This window comes from Mauremys mutica, chromosome 1, assembly GCF_020497125.1.
Source record: "Mauremys mutica isolate MM-2020 ecotype Southern chromosome 1, ASM2049712v1, whole genome shotgun sequence".
Taxonomy (NCBI): domain Eukaryota; kingdom Metazoa; phylum Chordata; order Testudines; family Geoemydidae; genus Mauremys; species Mauremys mutica.
In genome coordinates, this window is record NC_059072.1 from 257701593 (window position 1) to 257725614 (window position 24022).

The 24022-nt window shown below is 41.0% G+C and overlaps 1 protein-coding gene across 1 annotated transcript in view; it reads right to left on the minus strand.

The window, feature by feature from the left end:
* Positions 1-24022, minus strand: part of MYO16 (myosin XVI) — a 459803-nt gene that overhangs the window by 23695 nt on the left and 412086 nt on the right. Inside the window, exon 34 of the mRNA XM_045008050.1 lies at positions 5129-5287. Coding sequence (XP_044863985.1) covers positions 5129-5287 — 159 coding nt within the window. The remainder of the gene's footprint in view (positions 1-5128; positions 5288-24022) is intronic.

The window sequence follows — 24022 nt, forward strand, 5'->3', positions numbered from 1 at the left end:
ACTTGTCCAATCATCAGAGGTGATTTTTTTAAACAGATGAAAAACAACAGTTTTGTATGTGGATATTAATTTTTGTGAAACAGAGGTAATTGATAAATTATCAGAATTTTTTTTAAAAAATTAGCTAATATTCTATACTCTATGTTGATATCACACCAGTTCTATACTGAGGCCTCTTCAGAGATTTAAGGGGAGTTACTCCTGATTTATCTCAGTCCATCTCATTAAAGAATCATCCACATTCTTTTAATGTATAATGCTATTTTGAGTGGGCGCTGTAAGAACTAATGTGAAATACTGGTGTCATTCAAGAACATCATCAAAATAAACTAAAAATATTTTCTTAGCCACTACTGTTATTTTTTTTTTAAATAATATTGTAGTATATCCTTCCACACTAGGACACTGTTAAAGGATAGCCTTGATCTAAGTCCCAGGCATCAGTGATTCATCTGTTTATTTCTATGTAAGGTACTTAGATAAGATGTCTTATCAAATAAGCACAGTTTCCATGTACACTGAAGTTCAAAGAAGTACGTCAGCATGGACATGGAAAGCAGAGAGCTGGTGGAGTTTGGAAAGATAAATGGAGTTGTAGATTACATTCTAAAAGGTTTCCTTTACATACACTTGGGTAAATATTAGGACACCACAGCTGTGCACTGAATAAGACCTTTGCTTAATTCATCACAAAGTTGGAAATATCAGTTTAGCAGGGGCACAACCATTACAACAAAAGTTGCTTAAACCAGAGGATCAGGTTTGAGCACAAATCATGGTCGCTGGGTTGGGTTTTATTGAGGAGCTTCTGGTTTAACCCAAATTAACACCAGTTTCACAAAAGCATCCAGCTTTGTTTCCTTCCAAACACTTTGACAGGCACTAAATTCAAAAATATGAAACCCAGAAGTATAACCTATACAGGTTGGCTCCTATATTTCCTGAGACTTCCTTGCACTAGTTTCCTGGTTAGTATAGCTCTCTTTTCTCTCTCAACACAGCCTTCTTCTATGCCAGCGTTTCTCAACCAGGGAAAAGCGGGGGTCACATTAAACTTTCTAGGGCAGTGCAGCCTTCTCTCTCACTCACTTACAAGATCAAAATGCCACTGATTCAAATTTAGCCCAGTCACCTCTCCTTCTTAATGGAGGGGTGCCTCGGCCAAATTTCAGCCAGTGATGTTACGAGCTGGTATTCACAGTTGCAATGCTCATTAGCACTCTTCAATGATGAAATTGAGAAATACTTCCCTGAAAACATTGGGGATATTAAAGTATGTGCTTTTAAAAGGTTTCCTAGCATGTTCACAGTTAGACAGCAGGATCAAAGGAGTGATTTATTTAAAGTAGAATCCCCTTTATTGGAATCAATGTATTAATGGCCCTGGTTCATCTAGATTACATTGGGAAGTCCCATTTTGGGGAGGGTGTTCCAAGTAAAAAAAAAAAAAAGGTTAGAGGAGAGTGTGATTCAAAAAAGGTAGAGACCCCCTGTCATATGGCATTGATTCTAAGGCCTTGACGCCACTGGAAAGGGTTTTTTCTTATAGCCATACTGGTAAACCCCGCTAGTAGAGATGCAGCTTATAGCAGCAAAAGAGTGCTTTTGCTGTTATAGCTTTTACCAGTTTACTGAATAAAATGAGCTGTGCTGGCAAAAAAAGACATCTTAGCTGATATAACTGAGTTTACAGTAGGGCTTTTGCTAGCATAGTAACGTCAGTTAGAGATGTGGTTTTTTTTCACACTCCTAATCACACAGCTATGTTGGCAAATCCTTTAAGTGTAGAGCAGGCCTAAATAAGCAACCTCTGGAGCTGCCACTGAATCCTGGTTGGAAATTAATACTTGAAATGACAAGGTATTGTTTAGCTTAGGCTATGTCTTCACTGCAGAGTTAACTCAAGTTATCTACACTTGAGTTAACTTCTCTCAAGCTAGCGTACCTCAAGAGTGGCCACACTGCAAAATAAAACTACAACCTATGATAGCAGCACAGATTGGTTGTGTCAGCAGCTGATGAATTGTGCTAATTTGAATGCTTGCCTACACTGACTGATGAGCCACCAACTTGAATTAACACCACCACTACACTTGAGTTAATGTGTTTTGTGTGTGGCTAGGACTTGAATTAGGGGTGACACTTGTGTTATAACTCAAGTTAGCTCTGCAGCAAAGACAAGCCATCAGAGGGGCCTGTTCCTAGGGCCAGTGGTGGAGCAGACTGCAACATAGTTTGGGGATTTGTCTCTCAAGTTCACAAAAAGACCTGTATGTCCCCATCCAGTATAGTCAGATAATTTCATAGTGGTTATAGTTAATCATTTTTCTTAATTTGTTATTTCCAGCTCTCTTCTATCACATTTTACTTAATATTTGGAAGGGATGAACAGAAAATTTCCACACACTGAGAGTCCATCAAGTCCATACACTGGAGTTTATCAAGATCCTGGATATATTAGCCCACTCTTCAGTACTTGAGTGCTTTCTTCCATGAACTCTGCTTTTTTATTGTTAGGACCTGGCACTTTTCAGCTGTAGGCCATAAAGTGCTAGATGGAATTTCTGCTTATTGTCTGTGTGTTTTAGAAAGACTTATGTGGTTCTTCCTGTTAAACTAAGAACTATGGTAGGTCTGGAGGGATAGTGCTTCAGGAAATGTCACAGTTCTGTTGTGGCACACTGCTTTTCCATGCTGTTACTGCAAACACTGAAGGAGGACAAACTAAGGAGGAAGAGGATTACAATATATAAAAATGAAAAACTTCCATTAAAATTCCATACTAATTCAACTTAGCTTCTGAATGTGATACAGCATTTGTCTGTTAGGAGGTTGTGCCGGTCAACTTTTTAGCTGCTTAGTAATGGTTCTCTAAAGAATTCATCAGATTATTTCATAAGTAAGATTATAGTCTTGCAAAATGATTGTTCTTTTGAGTATAATAACTTTAAATTCTTTTATTATACTACATGCTTCAGAGGAGTGGTACGGTCACCTCACTCTTCATGACAGCAAAGGACAAGATTTTATTTAAGAAATTGCTTCAGTATTTGCTTAAATGAGTAATGTATTAATCTGGATTTCTACTTCTATCAATGGAAATCATACTGCTGCTACATCTCAGTACTTGGTAGTTTTATCATCTGAATATCATATATTTAACAGTGCATTTCATGCCAAATATTCCACAAAGTTAGCAGAGTTTGATGAGCAGTAAAAGAAAAGAGTAAGTCCATACTTTAAAATGGGATAAATCTTATGGGCATGTTCTCAAATGTCATCATTCTCTAAAGATACCCAAGCAAAGACAGACTTTAAAACATTTAAGAAGCTAAGCTGTCATAACTGAAGGACTTTTCTACTTTAAAAAAAAATAGATCATCTTTGGAATCATGGATTCCTTTAATCCTTCTTCCAAAGTGCTCCAGAGGTTTTTCAATTTGTTAACTGATGTAACCATCATTACTAGGGCTGGCTGGAAAACAAGGATTTTGTTTTGTAAAAAAAAATAAGGTTTTGGAATTTGGTTTCATTCCAGTATGGAACAAAAGACCTTTCCATTTTTTTCATGAAAAATCAGAAAGAGAGGCCCACCCATTGCACCCTGTAATAGCCAATAACTTGGGCACTCATCACTGATCTAGAGCAGAGATTTAAATATGTGTATCCCACCTCCCAGGTAAGTGTCATAAGCCCACGGGCTATTCTCTGGTGGGATGGGTCTCTCTCTCATTCTCTCCTGTTGGAGCTGCTCCACCTTGTATATATAATCAAGTATTCATTGGATCAGAATGCTAGAGATTGACTCTGTGGATTAGGGGTTAGGGTACTCACATAGGATGCGGGAAACCCATGCTCATGTCCCTGCTCTAGAGCTTGGAGCTTCCACATCTCTCCTGATTAACATTCTGTCAAAACTGATCTGTTTCTGCAAAAATTTTCAGTTTCAGCAAATCAGCATTTTTGAACGAACGAAACAGTTGCTTGGAAAATTCCCAATCCGCTCTAATCATTACCCTTTTCTGGTCTATACACTGGTCTATACACTGTATAGTAAAGTTCTATTTATTAATAATTTTAAAAGAGTTGATAAATTATTAATAGATGTTATAAGCATGTTACCAATGTGAGTAGTATGAGTTATTGATGGTTATAACCCATCAATAGAAATTATAAATGGCTACAAGAAAACTCTTGGCTTGTTAGATTCTGTAACAACTGATTAGCTATTTACGAGAGAAACTCTTAATAATTTATTAACCCTTTATAAACTCTTTATGCATGTAAATTTAATATATAAAATGTGACTTCATTTCTTAACTGTCAATATTAAGCAATCCCTTCAGGCTATTAGAAAATACTACTAAAGCCCTAGCTAGATAAGAATCTAAAGCCCAGTCCACACATAGATTTTGTACCAGTATAACTATTTTGGCACAGGGTGTGATCTTTTCCTGAAATATTTATACTGATATAACTTCCAGTGTGCATTCAGTTATACCGGCATAGAGGTGCCCTACAGTGGTATAGTATGTTCCCTTTTCCATATGGGAATGGGCTATACTGGTATAAGCACTTTTATACTGATATAACTGTGTCCACACTAAGGGGGTTGTACTGATTTAACTATCAAGTACAACTTTTGTGTGTAGACAAGTCCTAAATAGATTAAAATCAATGAGTTTTGGAGCAATTAGTGCCTTGGAGGACCTGGCTGTTACTGCCTAGGTGCTTGTAAATTTGTATTGTTTCTTCAGTGCCACTTACAACCACACGTTACTCAGCTTTCATTAGCAGGAAAATCTGTACCAAGAGAAGAGTACCGTATATTTTCCATTTTCAATCCACTTTAAATTGATTAGAAGATCAGAAATATGAATTCTCAGTTGCCCAGCCCACTTATATGAGCTAGTGAGCTAACTACAAATTCCTCGACAAAGGCAATTCTGTGTCATTCACGCTCAGTTATTATTGGAGACAGGCTTACCAACTCATAAATACAAAGTTAAGCCAGCTTTTGATTGATATTTTGCAACTCAAAACATTCTAGAGTTTGACTATATCTTAAAAAAACTCATTCAGAAAACCACTTAAGCAATTTTATGTTAGGATGTTTTTGGATACTTACCATTTGAGACTGAATTTCCATTTTCAGCAGTTACGGAACTGGACAGTGGATTAGATGATTGAGTTCCATGGTTGTTTGCATTTTTGTCTTGGGTTTCTGATCCAATTTCTGATGTGGTGGGATCTTCCCTGCTTGTCAAGTTCATATTAGTTTCAGGACCTGATATAAATAAACAGCCTGTCAGCTTTTCACTGAATAGTGTATTTTTCTCTCTCTCTCACACACACAGAGTAACCTGATATCTACTAATCAAATTGCATTTTAAAATGAATTTTAAGTAAACACTAAACACACTAGAAAAAAAATTCAGGCAAAGACAATAATCAAATGCAATCTAAAGTTTATAATAGCAAAGAATTAACTGGGTTTAACTTGTGCTGTTTCTTTTTATATATATCAGTTTACAAAATCAAAAACAAGCTTTCCTCCTTCTACATGCATGATAATCTCTTGCTCTGAAAGTTTGTGGCAAATATACTGCCTATATTTTAGATTCTACTTAATTCTATATAGGTTCTTATACTGTCCTTACTACTGTAATATCTCAGTGTAATGCACTAGTGCATTAAGTGACGTGACTAATAACTGTCACATGTGGTTTTGTCTTTCTCTCACCTTCTCCCAGGGGGAGAATTTAGGTGACCTTTCACACAAACCCAAACGAGTGGCAAATACCCATTTTCTGCCATGGCAGTTAAGAATTCTTCCTTCTAAGATAACCAAGAAAAATGCATGGAAGTCCAGCATCTTAAAAAAGTAGACACAAAACTGTCACAGACATAGTTTTGAGACTGTCCCTCTAATATCATTCTAATGTCTTACATCCTGGATATAAGGCTCCACTGCCTAGCACCTTTTGTAGCCATTGACAACTGTGCAAAGGAGATATAAATACTACCAGATCAGAATGGTAGCCTTGCTGTCCTAATGTGGATGGTGACAGCTGGTGCAAGGCAGTGGAGAATCAGGTGTCTTATCTTTATCAGTCTGCTTTTTCCACCATTGTCTGCAGAAACAAACATAGGTAATGCCTTGAAATAGTGTCAAGGCACTGGACAGGAACTCAAGATAACTGGGTTCAGTTGCTGCCACAAACATTGTACATGCTTATGAGCAAGTCATTTAATCCATCTGTGCTTCAGTTCCCTCTGCAAAGTGGGGATAAGAATAGTCACATTTCCTTGTCTCACTGTCTTGTATATTGACTGTAAGCTCTTCAGGGCAGGGACTATGTCCTACTATGGGCTTGTGCAATGGCATTGTACTGATCTTGGATTTGATCCTTTAGATGCTATCATAATAACAGCCACCACCATCAGAGAGCAAAATAAGTGTAACATTATAATCCTCCTTCTTCTCCTCCTCCTCAAGGCAAATCCCAAAGCGACATGGCCTCTTTATAGATTGAGCCCCACCCAGAGTGATCTCCAGCTAGGTCCATAAGACAGCCTGGCTCTGACAGTTAAACACAATTCTAAAGCCCTGGGGTACGGATCCATGCCTTCCCACAGATACTTTCATTTCTACCCAAAAGACAAATTATGTCTATGACACATGTGCACATTGAACCTCTGTGCAAAGGGAAGGGAAAACTGAATTTAAATTAACTCTCTGTTCATCAGCTATGTCTCCTGCACCCTCCCATATTAGCTAATTTAGGAAAAGAGCTAGAGCCTCAGCAGATTCTGACTTGGCTTACAGTACAACATTAAAGAATGTGAAGTAAATGCTTGACTTAGCCTTGGTAGTAGCAGGTTGGCTGTAAAGTACAGCTACATATTATACCTTATATAAAATTTGCCTGAAAGAGAAACTCCACAAATCTTTAGCTGGTAATAGTCAGTACAGTTGCCTATAGATCATCATAAACCATCTACATAATTACTATGCCTCCTATTACATAAAAAGTAGAAAGTGGTTGACTGGGGTCCTTCTTTTTCTTGATACCCAGAAGATTTATTGAGCACCCCAACATCTACAATTCATATGAGAAATTCAAGTTTACAGTGGATTTTTGTATATCTATTTTGCAATTTTTTTTCTTTCAGAGACACATATATGTCTCCTTTGACTAATGCAGTGCCCTTGAAAAAGAGGGTTTTTTTTGTTTTATATTTTAAGGTTGAAATGCTGAAAAGCAATATGGACAGGTACTATCCAGCTAAATGGATAGTCTACTACCACCTTTAACTAGAAGAAGCAAACGGTGGACAGATATGAAGTATCTTTAGACACAAATTAACTGTTCCATGTGCTCCATTCACAGCAGCAAATGCATGCCTTTAATTGCTAACAGGGCAAATATTAAAGAGAAACTACAGAGATACAATTCCTAGTCCTTGTATACACTGGCAGTGGTGTGGATAGTATATGTAGAAACACAACACAGTGAAAAGCAGGCTGTGTCCATACTGTGATGTGCAGCCATACGTGGCAGTGAAAGGCACTGCCTCCCCACAGCCAGAGCCTTTCCCCACTGCTGGAGCCTTTCTCTGTGACCAGGAAAGGCTCCAGCAGTGGGAAAACAGCAGGATAATACACATGCTTGGTCATATAAAGAGCCATGTAGGGTTTATACCCTAAGATTCTGGCATGTTTCTACTCACTAAGCAGTGCCTCACCACCTACACTGTTATTTATATCCATGCTCGGCGTCTGTATTCTACACACTGTCGTAAGTTTAGACATAGCTAATGCGAACCACATTGGTATTTGAAATAGTTCTGTCTTCTCTACCACAAGCCTAGGTGAGAGGAAGCAAATCTAGATTTCACCTCACAGAACTCTGGTTTATATAACTGAACTTATGTTTATTTTATATATGTAGGGCATTTCTACTTCTCAGTAGTAGGTTCCAGTGATCCAATAGAAAAATACCACCACGTATACTGGCTGATTGCTAGTAATGGAAATAAAACCCTACAATGAACAGCTATAGTGCATAAATATTGGACATATAATGTTGACTTATTTCCTGCTCTGTGGAATTAGGTGAGTTTTCTAAATAAGGTCATTCTATGGATAGCATAACAAATAGGTCTCTATTTTTTTCAAAACATATTTATTACATAAGATGTTGCATTGTGTAGTGGCATCTTGAAATGGGTATACTGCACATCATGCACAATTAAATATTAGTTTGAAACACACTTGAACTTCACAACATCTTGATACACGCCTACAGTAATTTGGAAACTACTTTCTATATATAGTACTATCAACTTTCCTCTGTCAGGTATCCCTGACACAAACATACTTGTGCACCATTCCACCACCCCTGTCACAACTTTTTAAAAAGTCAAAAAAATTCTTTGAGAAAAGAATAAAGAAAAATATATGGCTTCTACAGCTGTCACTCTGCTAGTCAGCACTATTGAGTGTTGGCTGTTTGTTCAAACTCACTCTGTTGCTCTCAGCATAAGTACATTGCAACAGAGATTGGCAGCATCTTAACTTGATAACGAATAAACAAAAGCTTATGTGAAGAGTGATGCTGACACTGATATTGGGAAAAGCCAGTAAGGGTGAAAGCACAGCAACAGGCAGTTTATGGTAGGCAGGCAGGCAGGATCAGAGGCTTCAAGAGTGGAAGATTTTAAAAGGAAAACTTCCCAGGTTCTGTGATGAATAAGAATATTTTGAACATTATTAGACTTTGCCAGGAATATGACTGAGTGTTTAACTCTCATAGTCAAATTCTGCCCTGACTTACCTGGCAAAATCTCACTGAAGTCAAAGAGATTGAATGGGTTGTAAACTGGGGCACAATTAGGCCATTACTTGTGGCATGGTGGAGAGTCAGAAACATTGTCACACTCTGTATATTTTTAAACCACTGGAGTATTTTTTTTTCAAATTTAACAAATACAAAAGCAGTAGAGTCAACTCATGAATTCCCCATTCACTTCTTAGCTTCAGAGTTCCTGGAAGACATGATGCTTAGAGCTCATGACATAATCATGAGACAGTGAGTGTAATAAAGACACTTGCTCTCATAATGGGGAAAAGAAGTTTGAATATGCCAATCATGGAATGATTAACTACTACTGTTTCTTTTCTTCTCTTTTTTAAATGTGAATTCCTATGAGTCAAAACACTAGGAGGCTAAATGATCCTTCTCTCTTTGACAAAGAAAAAATGTCCCTATTTTAGTTGAGCTGTAAATATTCAAAATATTCTGTTATAAAACATTTACTCTCTTTGTATGAGCACAAATGTGAATTTCCAAACACTATATTTGTTTTATGAGTAGGAACATACTTAAGTTAATATTGCTACCATCAGCTTATATGGCTAGTCACACATCATTCATAGAAATGGATGAACAGAACCTACCTATCGGGCCCAATTGGCCTGCAGACACAAGTTGTATATTGACACATATTGAAAGAGTATGTGGTAATTAAGTGAGAAAATAAATTAAATCTGCTCTCCCACTTAAATAAACTCAAAGACAGAATTTAGCTCAAATGTAAGTGTTAACATGTAAGGGGATTTCTTCAAAATATCATTATGTTAGCAAGATTCACATACTCATGTATTAGCTAATTGATTGTGTTTTCCTATTTCTGAATCCATATCTTTCCTGCAGAACTACTCCCTCGTGGAATGACTGCCTATTCCTCCCTCTAGCTCTCTCTTTAAAAAAATACGTCTACCTTCCTTCCCATAACTCACCTGCCCCTTCCAATTTTTTGTCTTTCCATGGCAGTGGTTCTTGAGTTCAGAGCTCTTTTATGGATTGATCCAAACCCCAGTGAAAACAATTGAAGGCTCCCATTGACTTTAATGGGTTTTGGGTCAGGTTCATACTTCCCCTGCACGATTGGTGCAGTGTTGCCAAACTGCTATGAGAGCTGTAATATGGGTCATTAGGGAGAAGCTTTCAGTACCCACTGCCACAGCTCAGAAAGAAAAGAAAAATCTGCCTCTGAGGACAGGTCTGCACTACCACTTAAGTCAGTCTAACTTATGTCGCTCAGGGGTGTGAACCCGCTCCTCCCCCGAGCAACACAAGTTACAGCGACCTAAGCACTGTCCACACCAGCTCTATATAGCAGGAGACGCTGTCCTGCTGACATAGCTACTGTCTTTCACGGAGGTGGAGTAATTGTGCAGATGGGCGAGTACTCGCCCGTCGGCATAGAGCTCCTTCACCAGACACGCTACAGCAGTGTAGCTGCGCCAGTGTAGCGCTTCTAGTGTAGACCTGTCCTCAGGTGCAGAAGGTCAAGAAAGACTAACATCATTTAAAAAAAAGAAAAGAAGAATTAAAGTAAATGGGATTAGTAGGTTATACTGAACACTGTTTCTCTTTTAATAGAAAATGGCCAACGTCCAGTAATGCTTTCAGTCTGCAGATTCGATCATAACAGCCAAAAGTCATTTCATCTTTCAACCCTGTGGAGTAATGGCTACCCACTAAAACCTTATCTCTCTCTCTCGACATATATTAGAGTATATCTAGCAATTTGATACTGGAAGAGCATTATTTCCTCATGTGCCAAGATCATCATGGCCTACTGAAACACAGTACAGTAAGTTGTAGAGAAATGGAGCCATCTTACTACCATTTTTATCTGACCTTGAAAAAGTTAAGAAAATAACGTAACCCAAGAAGAAAACTACTAAAGAATAAGTATGGCTGTGGTTGAGCTAAGTAAATACATGGAGAATATAGAACATATAATAGTGAAATGCTCGACACAGGAGGCAGAAGTTCCTTCTCTACCAAAAATATCATTTAATGCTGGTATTAAAATGCCCAACTCTGTCCCATGTTTTAGTGGGGAGGATGTTTGATGAGACCGGCTAAGGGAAAAGCAACCTGAGTCCTGAGAGGAGGAGGGGGAAATGAAGGGTCAAGCTTGTCTCTTTCACAGCCTTCCTCCTCCCAGAATGTACATGGAAATTATGCACTGGCCATGCTCTGGGTGGAAAGAAGATTAATTCAAATGGTTCCAGCCCTTTGCTGAATATAAATCTCTCAGGAATGCAGCAGCCATCCTGCTGCTGTTGCTGCCCAGCCCTAGATTGGAGGTGTATTTTGAACTGTGTTTCCAGTTTGGGGAACTGTTTCCCCTCAGGGCAAGACTGACAAGGTGTCAAACAGTGGTTTGTTTTTGTTTGCCTTGGCACCCTGGAGGCCCATTTTCAGGCAAGGAAGGTGTAATGACAGAAATGTTAAAGTTGTAAATTTATAAGCGTAATTTCATTGCAACTTGTCCAGTGCAATGAGAGGCTCAGTGAGGCCAACTGCCAGAAGTGAATGTAAGAAAGAGACTCAGAAGATAACTGGAGGACTCTATTAGCCTGTATGAAATAGGGAAGATCTTTACGGCTTCTCAGACTGATATACACCTGATGCAAACCCTGAATAATGTAAAGCCAGGGACTGAGGTTGGGATGCAGAGTCTGTTGCAGAGGGTATAGGGAAACAGGACTTTTGAATCTCTGTCTCTTCCGTGGTGGTTCATAGGGCCTCTGATGTAAAAAAAACTGCTGAGCCATATGTCTAGATCTGACTGATGGGCAGTGGAACTTACTCTTAGGGACAGGAATATATATCCCCAGTGAGAAGAGGGTAGCTCTGGAGTCCTTAAAGGCATGGAGGGACTCTGTCTTCTGGTTCAAGAGGGAAAGTCCTCAGTGTTATTCTGGATCTCCCTAGGGAGCCTGACACATGGAGCCATGACTCCCTGCACATGACAATGGCAGAAGCCATAGCTCTAGAGGAGGTATCAGTGGCCTGCAGATTGGAGAGCAGTCCTGGCTATCAGTTTGCCCTTGTCTATCAGAGATTGAAAACGAGCTCTGTCGTGCTGCGGAAGGCTGTCAGTAAACTCTGCAAAATAGACGTAGCTCAGGAAATCATATTTAGCCATTAGTGCGTGTTAATTGGCTATCCTGAACTGGAGGCTGAGTGATGGGAAGACCTTTCTCCCCACCATATCCAGGCATTTCCCCTTTTTATTGATAGGAGTAAACCACAGATATTGTGGTTAAGCACATTCAGAAGCTGGATGGACCACTAGTGAGTTGGGAGTAGGGTGAGAAAACAGAAATTCCACTCCTTTGGCTGGCACATAATAGCGTTTCTCCACTTTTTTGGGGGTGGGATTATGGGTGGCAAGGGTATGCCAAACTGTCCTAGCTGGCTCCAGTATGGCTTCATTAATGGGGAGATTCTGTTGGATCCAGGTGTTGGGATGATATCTAAAAATTTATGCTGGGAGTCCTGGATCTTCTTGAGAGGAATCTGAAGCTCTCCAGCAATTCTGCAGAGAAAGTCCTGAAACTGCCTTAAACCACTGGTGTGGGGGCGGGGAAGGTGGGGTGCTGGAGAAGGGGGACTGGAGGCGGAAGGAGATGTAGAAGTCACTGCTTTGTCTGGGGGATGATGATGGCAGCCTTGCTGGTTCCAGAAGGACTGCTGGATCTGCAGTGTAATGTTCTTCCTCCTCTTCTGCTGGATCTGGGAGCAGATTTGAACATCCCCTTAGAGGGGAGGCAAAGGGTGACTCTGGTAAATTGGATTGACTCTGCAGGGGAGTACTAGTCCCCAGGTCCCCAATATGGCCAGTAGGAGGAATCAACAAGAGGGCCCCAGGGCATGGGGTACCAGCAGCTTCAAGAGAGATGATGTAGAGTTTGGTCTCAAATGGGTCCAGGTCTTTTGGGTGGTGGATGACATGTAGGATAGGGGAAGTACAGTCAGTGCCATTGGAAGGAAGGTGTATTCTGCGTATGGGATAGGTGATAAATTCCTTCCAGTGGTTAATTCCCTCAGAGATGATGTTAGCTTCCTGGAAATGGAGAGACCCAGTGGAGGAGGGGATTCCAGATCCAAGAGAGTGAAACTGTGCTGTGGGACAGCAATGGATTCCTGGTGTGGGAGGGGCTCTGCTTGTTTGAGCCACTGGATCCAGTGAGGAGGGAGCTACTCCAAGTTGACGGTGATCGAACTTTATAAATGCTGATGGATCCTGGGGTTTTAGAGGAGCCAGTGATGATAGCACCAATGCAACTCGGTCTTGTACTGATGGAGCTCAATGCTTATGGGCTTTCTTGTCACGTCTCTGGGATTTAGAACATACTAAGTCCTCATGGACAGAGCTGATTGGCTTGTTTACAAGTAAATACAACCTCTTTGAAGTAGATTTAGAGGAAGACTTAGTCTCATGATTATATCTTTGTCTGTTTGAAGCTGAAGGCAGACTGATACATCTTATTCTCTCTGAAAGAAACATAGCAGGCTGAGGACTGTCAGGACAGGAGCCCCCCAGCATATCAGGTACTGTCTGCCTCACCCTTGCAGCTGCCATTGCTGATTAATGATTAATTGATTGATTTCACCTCATGAAGCCTGACTGCTCCCCTCCTACCTGTTCTGCAAGTTGTAAAGAGGGACTTTAAAGCAATTATCTGAGGGGGGGAAATCCCAGTTTGCACCATCCCTCCCAGAGTCCCCATTTCACAGCTCCATCAGTGAAACTACAAGACTGCAGAGTGAGGTGGCACAGAAACAGCGTTCTTCCATGGAGTATTTTAGGGTGGGCAAAAGAAAGACCACTTCTGGCTTGCTCATTAGAGAAGCAGCTGCAGAAGCTTAGCAGCATGAACAGCAGGAAGTGAAGTGAGTGAACTAGACCATAAAGAACAGTAGTCAGCAGGCACCACTTTGGCCGCCCCTTTAGAGAGCAATATTTCCTTGGGGCACCAATGATCAGTCAGGGAGCAGGAGATAATGATAATAGTGAGGAGGACGAAGCTGTGATTAGCACAGCACCAGTTACTCCAAATTCTGATCCCAAGACTGACCCCTCAGCAAGCTACTGCCCGGACACCATCAGCTCCTTCTAAAAAAGTTCTCCACTACTACTTCAGTTCTGGAAAGGATGCAGTTTGTTAATCATAGCTCCTAGATGGGGGGATGGTCACTTTCTCCCATCTCTGCTGGATATGGTTTTGGTGTACTGCATTTCTCTCAGAAGGAACTGTCCTCCAGCCCATGTAAATACAATCTTCCAACCCCTCCTGGAAAACACATTAAATAGACATCCTCCTGGGTTTGGCAACATTTCAAAGTTGACGTTGCGGTCAGTACCAGTGCCATTTGGCAACTATGCGGATGTAGGAACAGTTGGAGCCATGACCTGAAATTTCTGGGGACATCAGAAATGCGGAGTCACTCACATCGACACATCACAAAGCAAATGAGCTGCAAGAAGTTATCTCAGGAGAAAAGCAAACAGGTACCGGAGTCTACTACAGAGCAGAGGATGACACCATCAATGCTTGCCATGATTTCATCAGCTAAGTACAGCAACATCACTCAGACCACAGTGGAGTGTTATGGGGGGGGGGGAGGGGGCGGCGAAGATATAATCACAATGACCCTAAGGCCATGACACTGGTCACAGATCATGTGAGGCTGGTGGACATGGTACCTTTCTTCAACATGGAAGGTGAGGGCTTCAGATGTTTTGTGGCTGAAGTTGTCACCAGGTGACAGATGCCTATGATAAAAAGGCAGTGCCAGCTCTCTGTGCTACTGGGATAAGTCCAGTATAGCACGGGCTGGGTAACTGAAGGTGGGAGGGTATGCCTGAGCGCTGACATGTGTACCACTGGTCAGACAACTGACTACATGTACATTACAGCCCACTGGGTGACCAGCCGCAGAAAGGCTAGCAGCAGCACTAACAGCATCTGCACCTTCAGTTGACAGCACTCCACACTATCTGATGTGAGGGAATCAGCCAAGTAATTCCCTTGCTATGCCTGCTGGAGAGAAAACTGACACCCATGAAGAGCCTCTTCCCAAGAACAGAGTAACAGCACTGAGCAATTCCTCACGTGAGTCATGCTGTCTGCTCTTCTGGGAAATTGCGGTCTTCGAGAAAACAGGGAGAAGGCACACTACTGGATGGCAACATAGCTAGACCACAAATTCAAAAATACCATGGGTTTCTTCTTCTCAGCGGGGAACAGGGAGGCAGGAGTCCAGTTGAAAAACAGACCAAGAGAAATGGTAGCTGAAGCCATTGTCCCCATGGTTGTTCAAACACCATCACCACCAGGAGGCACCACTACAGCAGTTGTTTCAGGAGTACCACCACTACGGGTGCTGAGGGAAGCAGCAAAAGATCCTTTTGGCAACAGCTCGGAGAACTATGAACTGGTCTGCTTTGCCTCTCCCCACCTTGAGCAGTCTGCTGCTGCTGCTGCAGCAGAGAGGATGGTGGGCAGGTATTTACACTGAATCAGAACTTCTTTACTGTTGGCAGCTGAGGAAGGATGTGTGGCCAGTCACAAAACTGAGGAGAAGGAGTTGATGGTGTCCCCTTTATAGCCAATAAGGGATTAGGACACTCACCTGGAATGTGGGACACCTAGGTTTGACAGGGACTCCTAGGTGAGTGCCCTAGCACCAGGCCATCAGCTATTCTGGGGTGGATCTCTCAATCTCTCCTGTTCAAGCTGTTTCACTTTGTATAAATGATTACAAATGCATTGGGCCAGAAAGAGAGTGTCAGAAAGACTTTACAGGGTGGTGCTTAGGGTATTACATGGGAGGTGGGGACACTCAACTTCTTGTCTCTGTTTCAATAAATATTAATACAAAGTGGTTCCACTGAAAGATGATGGACCTCACAGGACCTCGGTGAGGTATGCTTGGGGATGTTGGGCCTGGGGAGCCAGCCAAGTGACGTGGCAGGCAGAATGGGGCTGCTGATTTAGGAAGGTGGCCCCAGCACATCTGGGTGCTGCCTTCTCAGGTGAGACTAGAGGGCACTGGTACCAGACTCCTGCCCCATGAATGGGTTAGACTTAGGAGATTCCTTCATAGTGGTAGTAAGCAGACACATTTAGCTGCCCCCTGAAAAGTGTTCCCAAATGTTGTGGCAGCAGCAGCACCTGGAGCAGCAAGTGCTCCCTCATCCCTCCCACCTGACCTTCCTCCCTCTCATCACACGTCCCAGTCAATTTTTTTTTAAAGTCAGTCATTGTCCTACTCCTACCCTCCACTCCCTCTTCCCTGCCCTGACTAAATGACATATTGAAAATTCTGTAGAAAATGCCTACTGGTGGACTTCCTGTTCTGGGTCAAAAAGGGTTAAAACATTTTGTTCAATATTTCTGGTAGAAATGTTTCAAAAACATTTAAATGAATCAGAAACATATTTCCCTTCCCTCATAATTTTTGTTTTATGGAGAATTTCAAAATGTGGAGCTTTAATTTCAAATCAAAATTAAAACAAATTTTGAAATCTCAAAATCCTCCACAGAATTATCATTCTCTGCCCAGGACTAATTATATGGCACAAGGCCACTTAACACCGTTGTGGGCCCAAGTAAATACCTCGTATATCCTCCCACAAAGAACTTAAAAGTTAATTAAGTTGTTTCATTCTCCTTCATGTTCTGATCAAGTTACTAATGGCGCTACAATAACTTTAATCCCTTAGCAATGAAGTCATGCCATTTTTATTATGAAATAATTGCATTTTATATGTATAGGTGTCAGAACTTTCTGATGTTGCTGCCACAAATGACAGCTTATTTCAGTTCATTTTTCTTTACTTGTTCTCATGTTGTTAGCAGGCAATATCAATGCATGTCTGCTACAATCAACACAGTGCATGACTCCTGAACAATGCATTCACTGAGCCTTCATCTTGGATTCAAGTCTGCCTCCATATGCCATTACATTATTGATTATTTGAAAATATGTTGTTTACATTTTAAAGATTCCAATCTGGCCATGCTTCTCAGTTACAAGGTGATTTCCAGAATCCAGCAATAAAGATGCAACAGTACTCCAGGCTGTTAGTTTCACTTTCCTATTAAAATAATAGGCTTGTAGATGGCCACCTGAATTCCTTGTTACATGCTGAGTGTTATTACAGTTTACGTGCTTGAGATACACCGGGGTGTGGTGATACAGCTTAATTATTGTGCTCCTGCCATAGAATGGATGTGGGAGTTAAAGGAGACAAAACAGAGATAAACTGAAAAAAGATTAAGTGTTATATAAAGCATGAGGAACTGAAGGAAACTCACATGGAATGGACAATTTAAAAAGTGATAAGAAAAGATTGTGCAGCCCTCCCCCCTTAACTTCTTCCTCTTGAGACAGTAATTATGGAAAATCTCTAAAGCCCCAGTCCTGCAATGACTTATGCATATGTTTAATTTTAGGCATGAATGTTTAATGATATAAGCAGGGTCTGAATGAGCTCTCCCCTGACATCTAGTGACAAACTGGGAGGGGGGTGAAGACTTCAAGAGCAGACCAAGTTCTGAGTACACACCTTCTAAAAATCAGGGCATTTAAAAGTTTCTCTAGTTGGGCAACCAAAATTGATGCACTCATAATCAAAATCACTTTTTAAAATGTTGACCTAAGTATGTGACTGGAAATAGGTAAATTTGAATGTGGAATACCATACAAACATACAGGTATTTTAATACGGAGCTGAGAAATTACTGCAAAAATACTCAGAGCATTCACTCAAATTTCAAAATCAATTTGTTTTGGGAGCATTTACACACACCCTTTAGGAGTCTGTTTTCTTTGAATATTGCATCTATTGAGTATTACTAGCAAGAATGTTCACACTAAACTTGCAGTAATCTCAGAAGTGAAATATTTTATCCATGAGAGACACTGCTTGACGCAGCAGATGAGGAAAGTTCTCCCTATACCCATCACCTTTGCCCTTCCACAGAGGCCATTAAACAAGACAGCCCACATCCTTCAAAGTTAGGACTATGCAAATATGTTGAGTAAATGTGACAAGAGAAAATTAAATTAAATTCTACTATTAGGCTACAATGGACTAATTTTTTCTAGGAATGATGCCATGATAAAGGTCTGTGCATGGCCCAAAAAGGAAAAAAAAAAAGCATAACAATGTCTAAAATTCCCAAATCACAATCATCTGTTACCTCTCTCCAGTAGTTTCTTCAAGACCTTCTACAGATTAAAAGAGAAACACTGGAGTTTAGGGAACACCACAATACCCTGGAATTTATGTGACATTGCATGTAGCTAACAGTTCCAATTTTAAATATTTTCAATACTGACTATCGGATCCTCAGAGTGAGCTGTTTATGATCAATCCAAGAGAAAAAAATACAAAAAAAAAATCAAATAAAGGGTAAATTAGACAGGTATAGAGCTGTGAGTGTCTCTCTTTCCCTTCCTTTCTCATTCCTATAGTCTTCCTAGCTTCCTCATTCCTCACCCTACCACTATATCAGTTAAAAACAACAAAAAACCCAACATCAACAAGGAAATACGTAACTAAAGATGTGATGCCAGTTCTTCACCATCTTAATGTGCTGGTACGTTACATCCCAGTGCCCCAACTCTTTGTCTATTTTGCATCTTTTCACGTGAAGGATCTCCTGGACAATGTTTCTTCTCTATGTTTGTACAGAACCCTGCACAACGTGTTCGCAATCCCAACTGCAGCCTTTTGGCCTTGTCACTATATAAATGTTTACTACTACCGCTAATAAAAAGCCTATTTCTGGAATTACAAAAGGTTCATGAAATTCTCTGAGCAAGAAAAGAGGCTAGGCAGTAAGTTTCTCTGGCCCATTCTTCTTCATTCTCCTTGTGCTGCTCTGGTAACATGAAGGCAACACTACCTGCTAGCTAGAGAACTCCCCTAGCATGGCGGAATTGCCAGCATGCAACTGCTGTTGCTGCTCCTAGGCTACCCCTCACTAATCCCCTGTTTAGGGGGGCCGTGCCAACCAGTGTAGCTCTAATTTAGAAGTGTCTCCAGCATCCAAGAGCTATGAGCAGCTCTCTTGATTTCCCCCACTCTGCTGTATCTAGTAGAAATTGGGCACAGCAGCCCTAAATGTGTAGAGTAAATTACTCACTTGTGAATTATTCAGCTGTATGCACATATTTAATCTGAAGATTAGTCACAGAAAATATTTGAGTCAGACAGAACTGTGTTAGGTAATTAAGCAGATGTATATAAGCAGGTATTGATCTATGCCAAAGAAGTATTTTGAAGCTTAAATCATTAATGTTTTAAAAGTGCTTTGAGATCCTCAGCTAACAAATGCTATATAAGTGCAAAGTATCATATTATCGTTTCCTCGGGTACTCCTGGATAACAGAAGATAAAAGGTGACAGTATATCTTTCTATAGTGCTCACAATTGGTAAATTCTTGGTTTTTGCTACAAAAGAACAAAATCTATTATATTATAATGTAGGAATAATGAGATGCACATATGAATATTATCTTTATTAAGTTGCTTAAGAAGAAGGGTTGAGTGGCTTAGAGGATAAAGGACTGGGATTTCATCTCTCAAACCCCAGTGGGAATTTAATTTGCAATCCAGTATAGAGCTATGTTAGCTACCAACAGTAGCTTACTTTAATCTGCTCATAGTGGGGAATTATTTACAAGCTATCAAAAGAATACCCTCCTCTGACAGTACGTTCCTTTACAGAGACAAGAAACAAGTTGCTATTTTCCGAAGCTCTGCCTAACATACAAACCATGTTTGTTTGCTAAGCTCTAGCTGGAACTAGGATGCCAAAATATCATAGAATCATAGAATATCAGGGTTGGAAGGGACCTCAGGAGGTCATCTAGTTCAACCCCCTGCTCAAAGCAGGACCAATCCCCAACTAAATCATCCCAGCCAGGGCTTCATCAAGCCTGACCTTAAAAACCCCTAAAGAAGGAGATTCCACCACCTCCCTAGGTAACCCATTCCAGTGCTTCACCACCCTCCTAGTGAAAAAGTTTTACCTAATATCCAACCTAAACCTCTCCCACTGGAACTTGAGACCTTTTCCCCTGTCTGCAGTACCGCGGTGGCCATTAGCTTCCTGAGTATCACAATTATAATTGGATAGCATGGAGCTGCTCATTTGCATGTAAGATTAACTGGGAAATATCTGACTCAGGAAGGGGGTAAAAAGGGGACCCAAAATAGGTAATGGATGTGAAGGATGTGGGAGATGCCCATAACATTTTATGAATATTATATGTCTATCTGATTGTTATTATGTTGCTTGCTGTGTGATTTCAAAGGAGGTAACTCAGACATGAGCTGGCCTGTACATAGACAAGAAAGCGGACGAACACCCCAGCCCCCTATTTATTGATAATTAAAGGATAATGCAGAGAGCCAACTGCATGGAAGTCTATCCCCAACCCATTTCTGGTGGGGCTGCAGAAATCAGTTTAACCAGGTTTAAGAGATACAGAGAGACAAAGAGCTTTGGGACTGATAAATGAACAGCCTTGAAACACAAGGAGAAGACACAGGAACTGAGTGCAAGCAGACTGTACTCCAGTTCCTAGAAGTGGGAGTGCCTTGATAAGTTATCCTTACCTTAGCTTCAGGTAAGACAGTTATCAATGTAGACTGTTGTGTTAAAACTGTTTGCTCTTGTAATGCTCTGTCCTACCACTGAGTTTAAACAATACGTTATTTTGGAAAGGCTATTCGGGCTCACTGCATTCAGGCCTGTCAAAGAGACTCGAGAGGGAGTCAAAGTTGCAGCTAGCCCGGAACTGTGACAATGGGTATTGAAACTTTTATCTTTGAAATCAGTAGCATAATCTAGGTAGCAGCGATGGTTTTGTGGTTATAGCACTGAAGTGGGACTCATGGGGGCTGGATTCAAATCCCTGGTAGGGTGACCACCTGTCCCAAAATGCAGAGTTCAAGTCCTGGTCCTGGGCTGAATGACTCAGGGATAGCATTTGTCCCGAATTCCCTGCAGCGCTGCTCTGCACCTGCCCAAGGCTCAGGGGTGGTGCCTGCCTCTTCCCAACATGGGGAGGTAAAGGTGGCCCTTAGCCCCCACAAGCCATGAGGCCCTGCCTCTGCTTCTCCTCTTCTCTCGGAGGTCCTACCTCCTGGCCAGGCTGGAAGCTGGAGCCGGGCAGTGGTAAGAGCTGCCCAGGGAGGCCAGGACCTTCCAATGGGTGGCACTCTCAGAGGGCAGAAATATGGGCCGGGGGCTGCTCTCAGGCATTCCAGCCCCCCACCCAGGGCAGATGGAGAGTCTGGGACTCCCCACAGTGGCCTGAGCTCCCTGGGCAGCTCTTAACATGGCCTGGCTCTGGTTTCCAGCCTGAGCAGCGGGTGGGTCCTCAGGGGGAGAGGAAGAGCGAGGCAGGGCCTCAGGGAAGAGGAGGGATGGGGCTACAGAAAGGGCGGGGCTCCTGCCTGTGTCCTGCTTTTGCCTTTAAAAAGGGATGGTCACCCTAGTCTCTGGTCTGTCACAGTTTTCCTTTGTGACCTTAGGCAAATCATTTAACTTCTGTGTACCTCAGTTCCCTACTGTCTGTTTTGTCTATATAGATTGTTAACTCTTCAGAATAGGAATCTTCTCTTAATGTGTGAACAGTATGTCCATAAATTAGTACAATGGTAGCCTTGATCGCAGTTGGGGCCTCTAGGTGCTACAAAGGAATAATAACACTAATATAAGTCCAGCCCAGTTCAGTAGTCCCTGAAAATTATTCCCATCTGTTGGGTGTTTTGTGGTCTATGTGAAAAGAGCTGGTGCAGTCTAAATCCAGTCCACAGCAGGCAAATGTCCATGTCACAAAACCACTGGCTAGCATCCTGGTTGGTAGTTTCAACAAAGAGGTCAAGAAACGAATGGCCATGAGAGTCTTCTCACCCCTTGAGATTGTTCCTCCAGGTCAAGACTGTGGCAGACTATTGAGATTTGCTTGCACTGCCTCTATTGTACTTCTGGGAATAAAGAAAGAACTTTAATCTCCAAGGCTGTAATCTAGTACCTTTCACACTTGATTTAAAAAAAAAATGAACTACTATGGAGAGCTCCAAAAATGAGCCTTACTTTTAGTGAGATCTCTGGATGAAGTCTTGGCCTTACTGAATAGCATAATGGGCTAATTTAGCTACAACAAATCAGGAAAATGATCTTGGAGTCATTGTGGATAGTTCTCTGAAGACATCCACGTAGTGTGCAGCAGCAGTTCAAAAAGCAAACAGGATGTTAGGAATCATTAAAAAGGGGACAGAGAATAAGATGGAGAGTATCTTATTGCCCTTATATAAATCGATGGTACGCCCACATCTTGAATACTGTGTACAGATGTGGTCTCCTCATCTCAAAAAAAAGATATACTGGCACTAGAAAAGGTTCAGAGAAGGGCAACTAAAATGATTAGGTCTTTGGAATGGGTCCCATATGAGGAGAGATTAAAGAGGCTAGGACTTTTCAGCTTGGAAAAGAGGAGACTAAGGGGGGATATGATAGAGATATAAAATCATGAGTGATGTGGAAAAAGTAAATAAGGAAAAGTTATTTACTTGTTCCCGTAATACAAGAACTAGGGGCCACCAAATGAAATTAATGGGCAGCAGGTTTCAAACAAATAAAAGGAAGGTCTTCTTCACACAGTGCAGAGTCAACTTGTGGAACTCCTTGCCTGAGGAGGTTGTGAAGGCTAGGACTATAACAGCGTTTAAAAGAGAACTGGATAAATTCATAGAGGTTAAGTCCATTAATGGCTGTTAGCCAGGATGGGTAAGGAATGGTGTCCCTAGCCTCTGTTTGTCAGAGTATGGCGATGGATGGCAGGAGAGAGATCACTTGATCATTACCTGTTAGGTTCACTCCCTCTGGGGCACCTGGCATTGGTCACTGTCGGTAGACAGGATACTGGGCTAGATGGACCTTTGGTCTGACCCAGTACGGGCGTTCTTATGTCCATTGACTTCAAAAGGGCCTGAATTTCACCCTCTATTTTGAGATAAAATCATTGATTGGATTATACTCTCTTCAGTGAAGAGAATCACATAGTAGTAAACTGAAGAGCACTGTTCTGGACAAAACTTTTAATTTTCATGCACATATACCATCACCTACTATAGATAAACCATTTAAAATAAAGAGAATCTGGGGAACCTTGCAAGAGCTTAAAATACACTAGACAAGCCAAGAAGTTATGCATTTTCCAATATAATATTTCAAATTTTGCATAAAGCAATCCACTTCCTTATGTTGCTATCTTATTATAATGCATCAGAGGTTAAATGAAAGGTAATATTTATAACCGCTGTTACAAGAGAAATGAACTATAGATGTGCAGTAAACTAAAATGTGAGCCGTAAAAACACACTGTGTATATTTGTCTGTGTTTCTTTGATGCAATAGATCCTTTTTCTCATCAACAATTTATATGTAACAATTTATATGTAACTGCACTTAAATTTATACGGCAGCTTTTATCTAATAAAATATTGATTTTAAATTTTACGGTATATCTTCCTTGAACTTTGACCTTTCATACTTAGTGCTGCCTTGATGAAATATTTAGGAGTCCAATATTTTCCATGTGAAAGGTAAATTCAGAGCTGCTAGACGGTAGGCTTAGTTGATACACTAGCCTCGGATCACAGGATACCTGAGCTGATCTCCATCTTTTGATCACAGGTGATGAAAAATGAGTTTGTAGAAATCTCTAAACCTGAGACAACCTTTTGTGTGGATCATAAAAGCCAATCTGCAGTCTCTGTTGAAGTGGGCCTACTGTGCTGCATTAAAAGGGAAGTGCTTAGGTGCATTGAGAATGCACTTTCACTTCCAATCTAACAACCACTTCTGAGCCAAAGACATAATGGCAACAGAAACCAATTAAATTTGCTCTCCTAATATGAAAAAAGCCAAAATATTTTCAATGTATTTTGTCAAATGTGTGTAAAGACTCTGTGATGTCCACTTCAGTGAAATCCTAGATATATTTACTTAATATCCCCTAATTTAGTTTGAGTCTGCTCTACTATAGCTGCAAAAATTAACCCCACAGAAATCAATGGAGCTGTGCCCATAGAGAATACAATATACAAAAAGTGAGAGGAT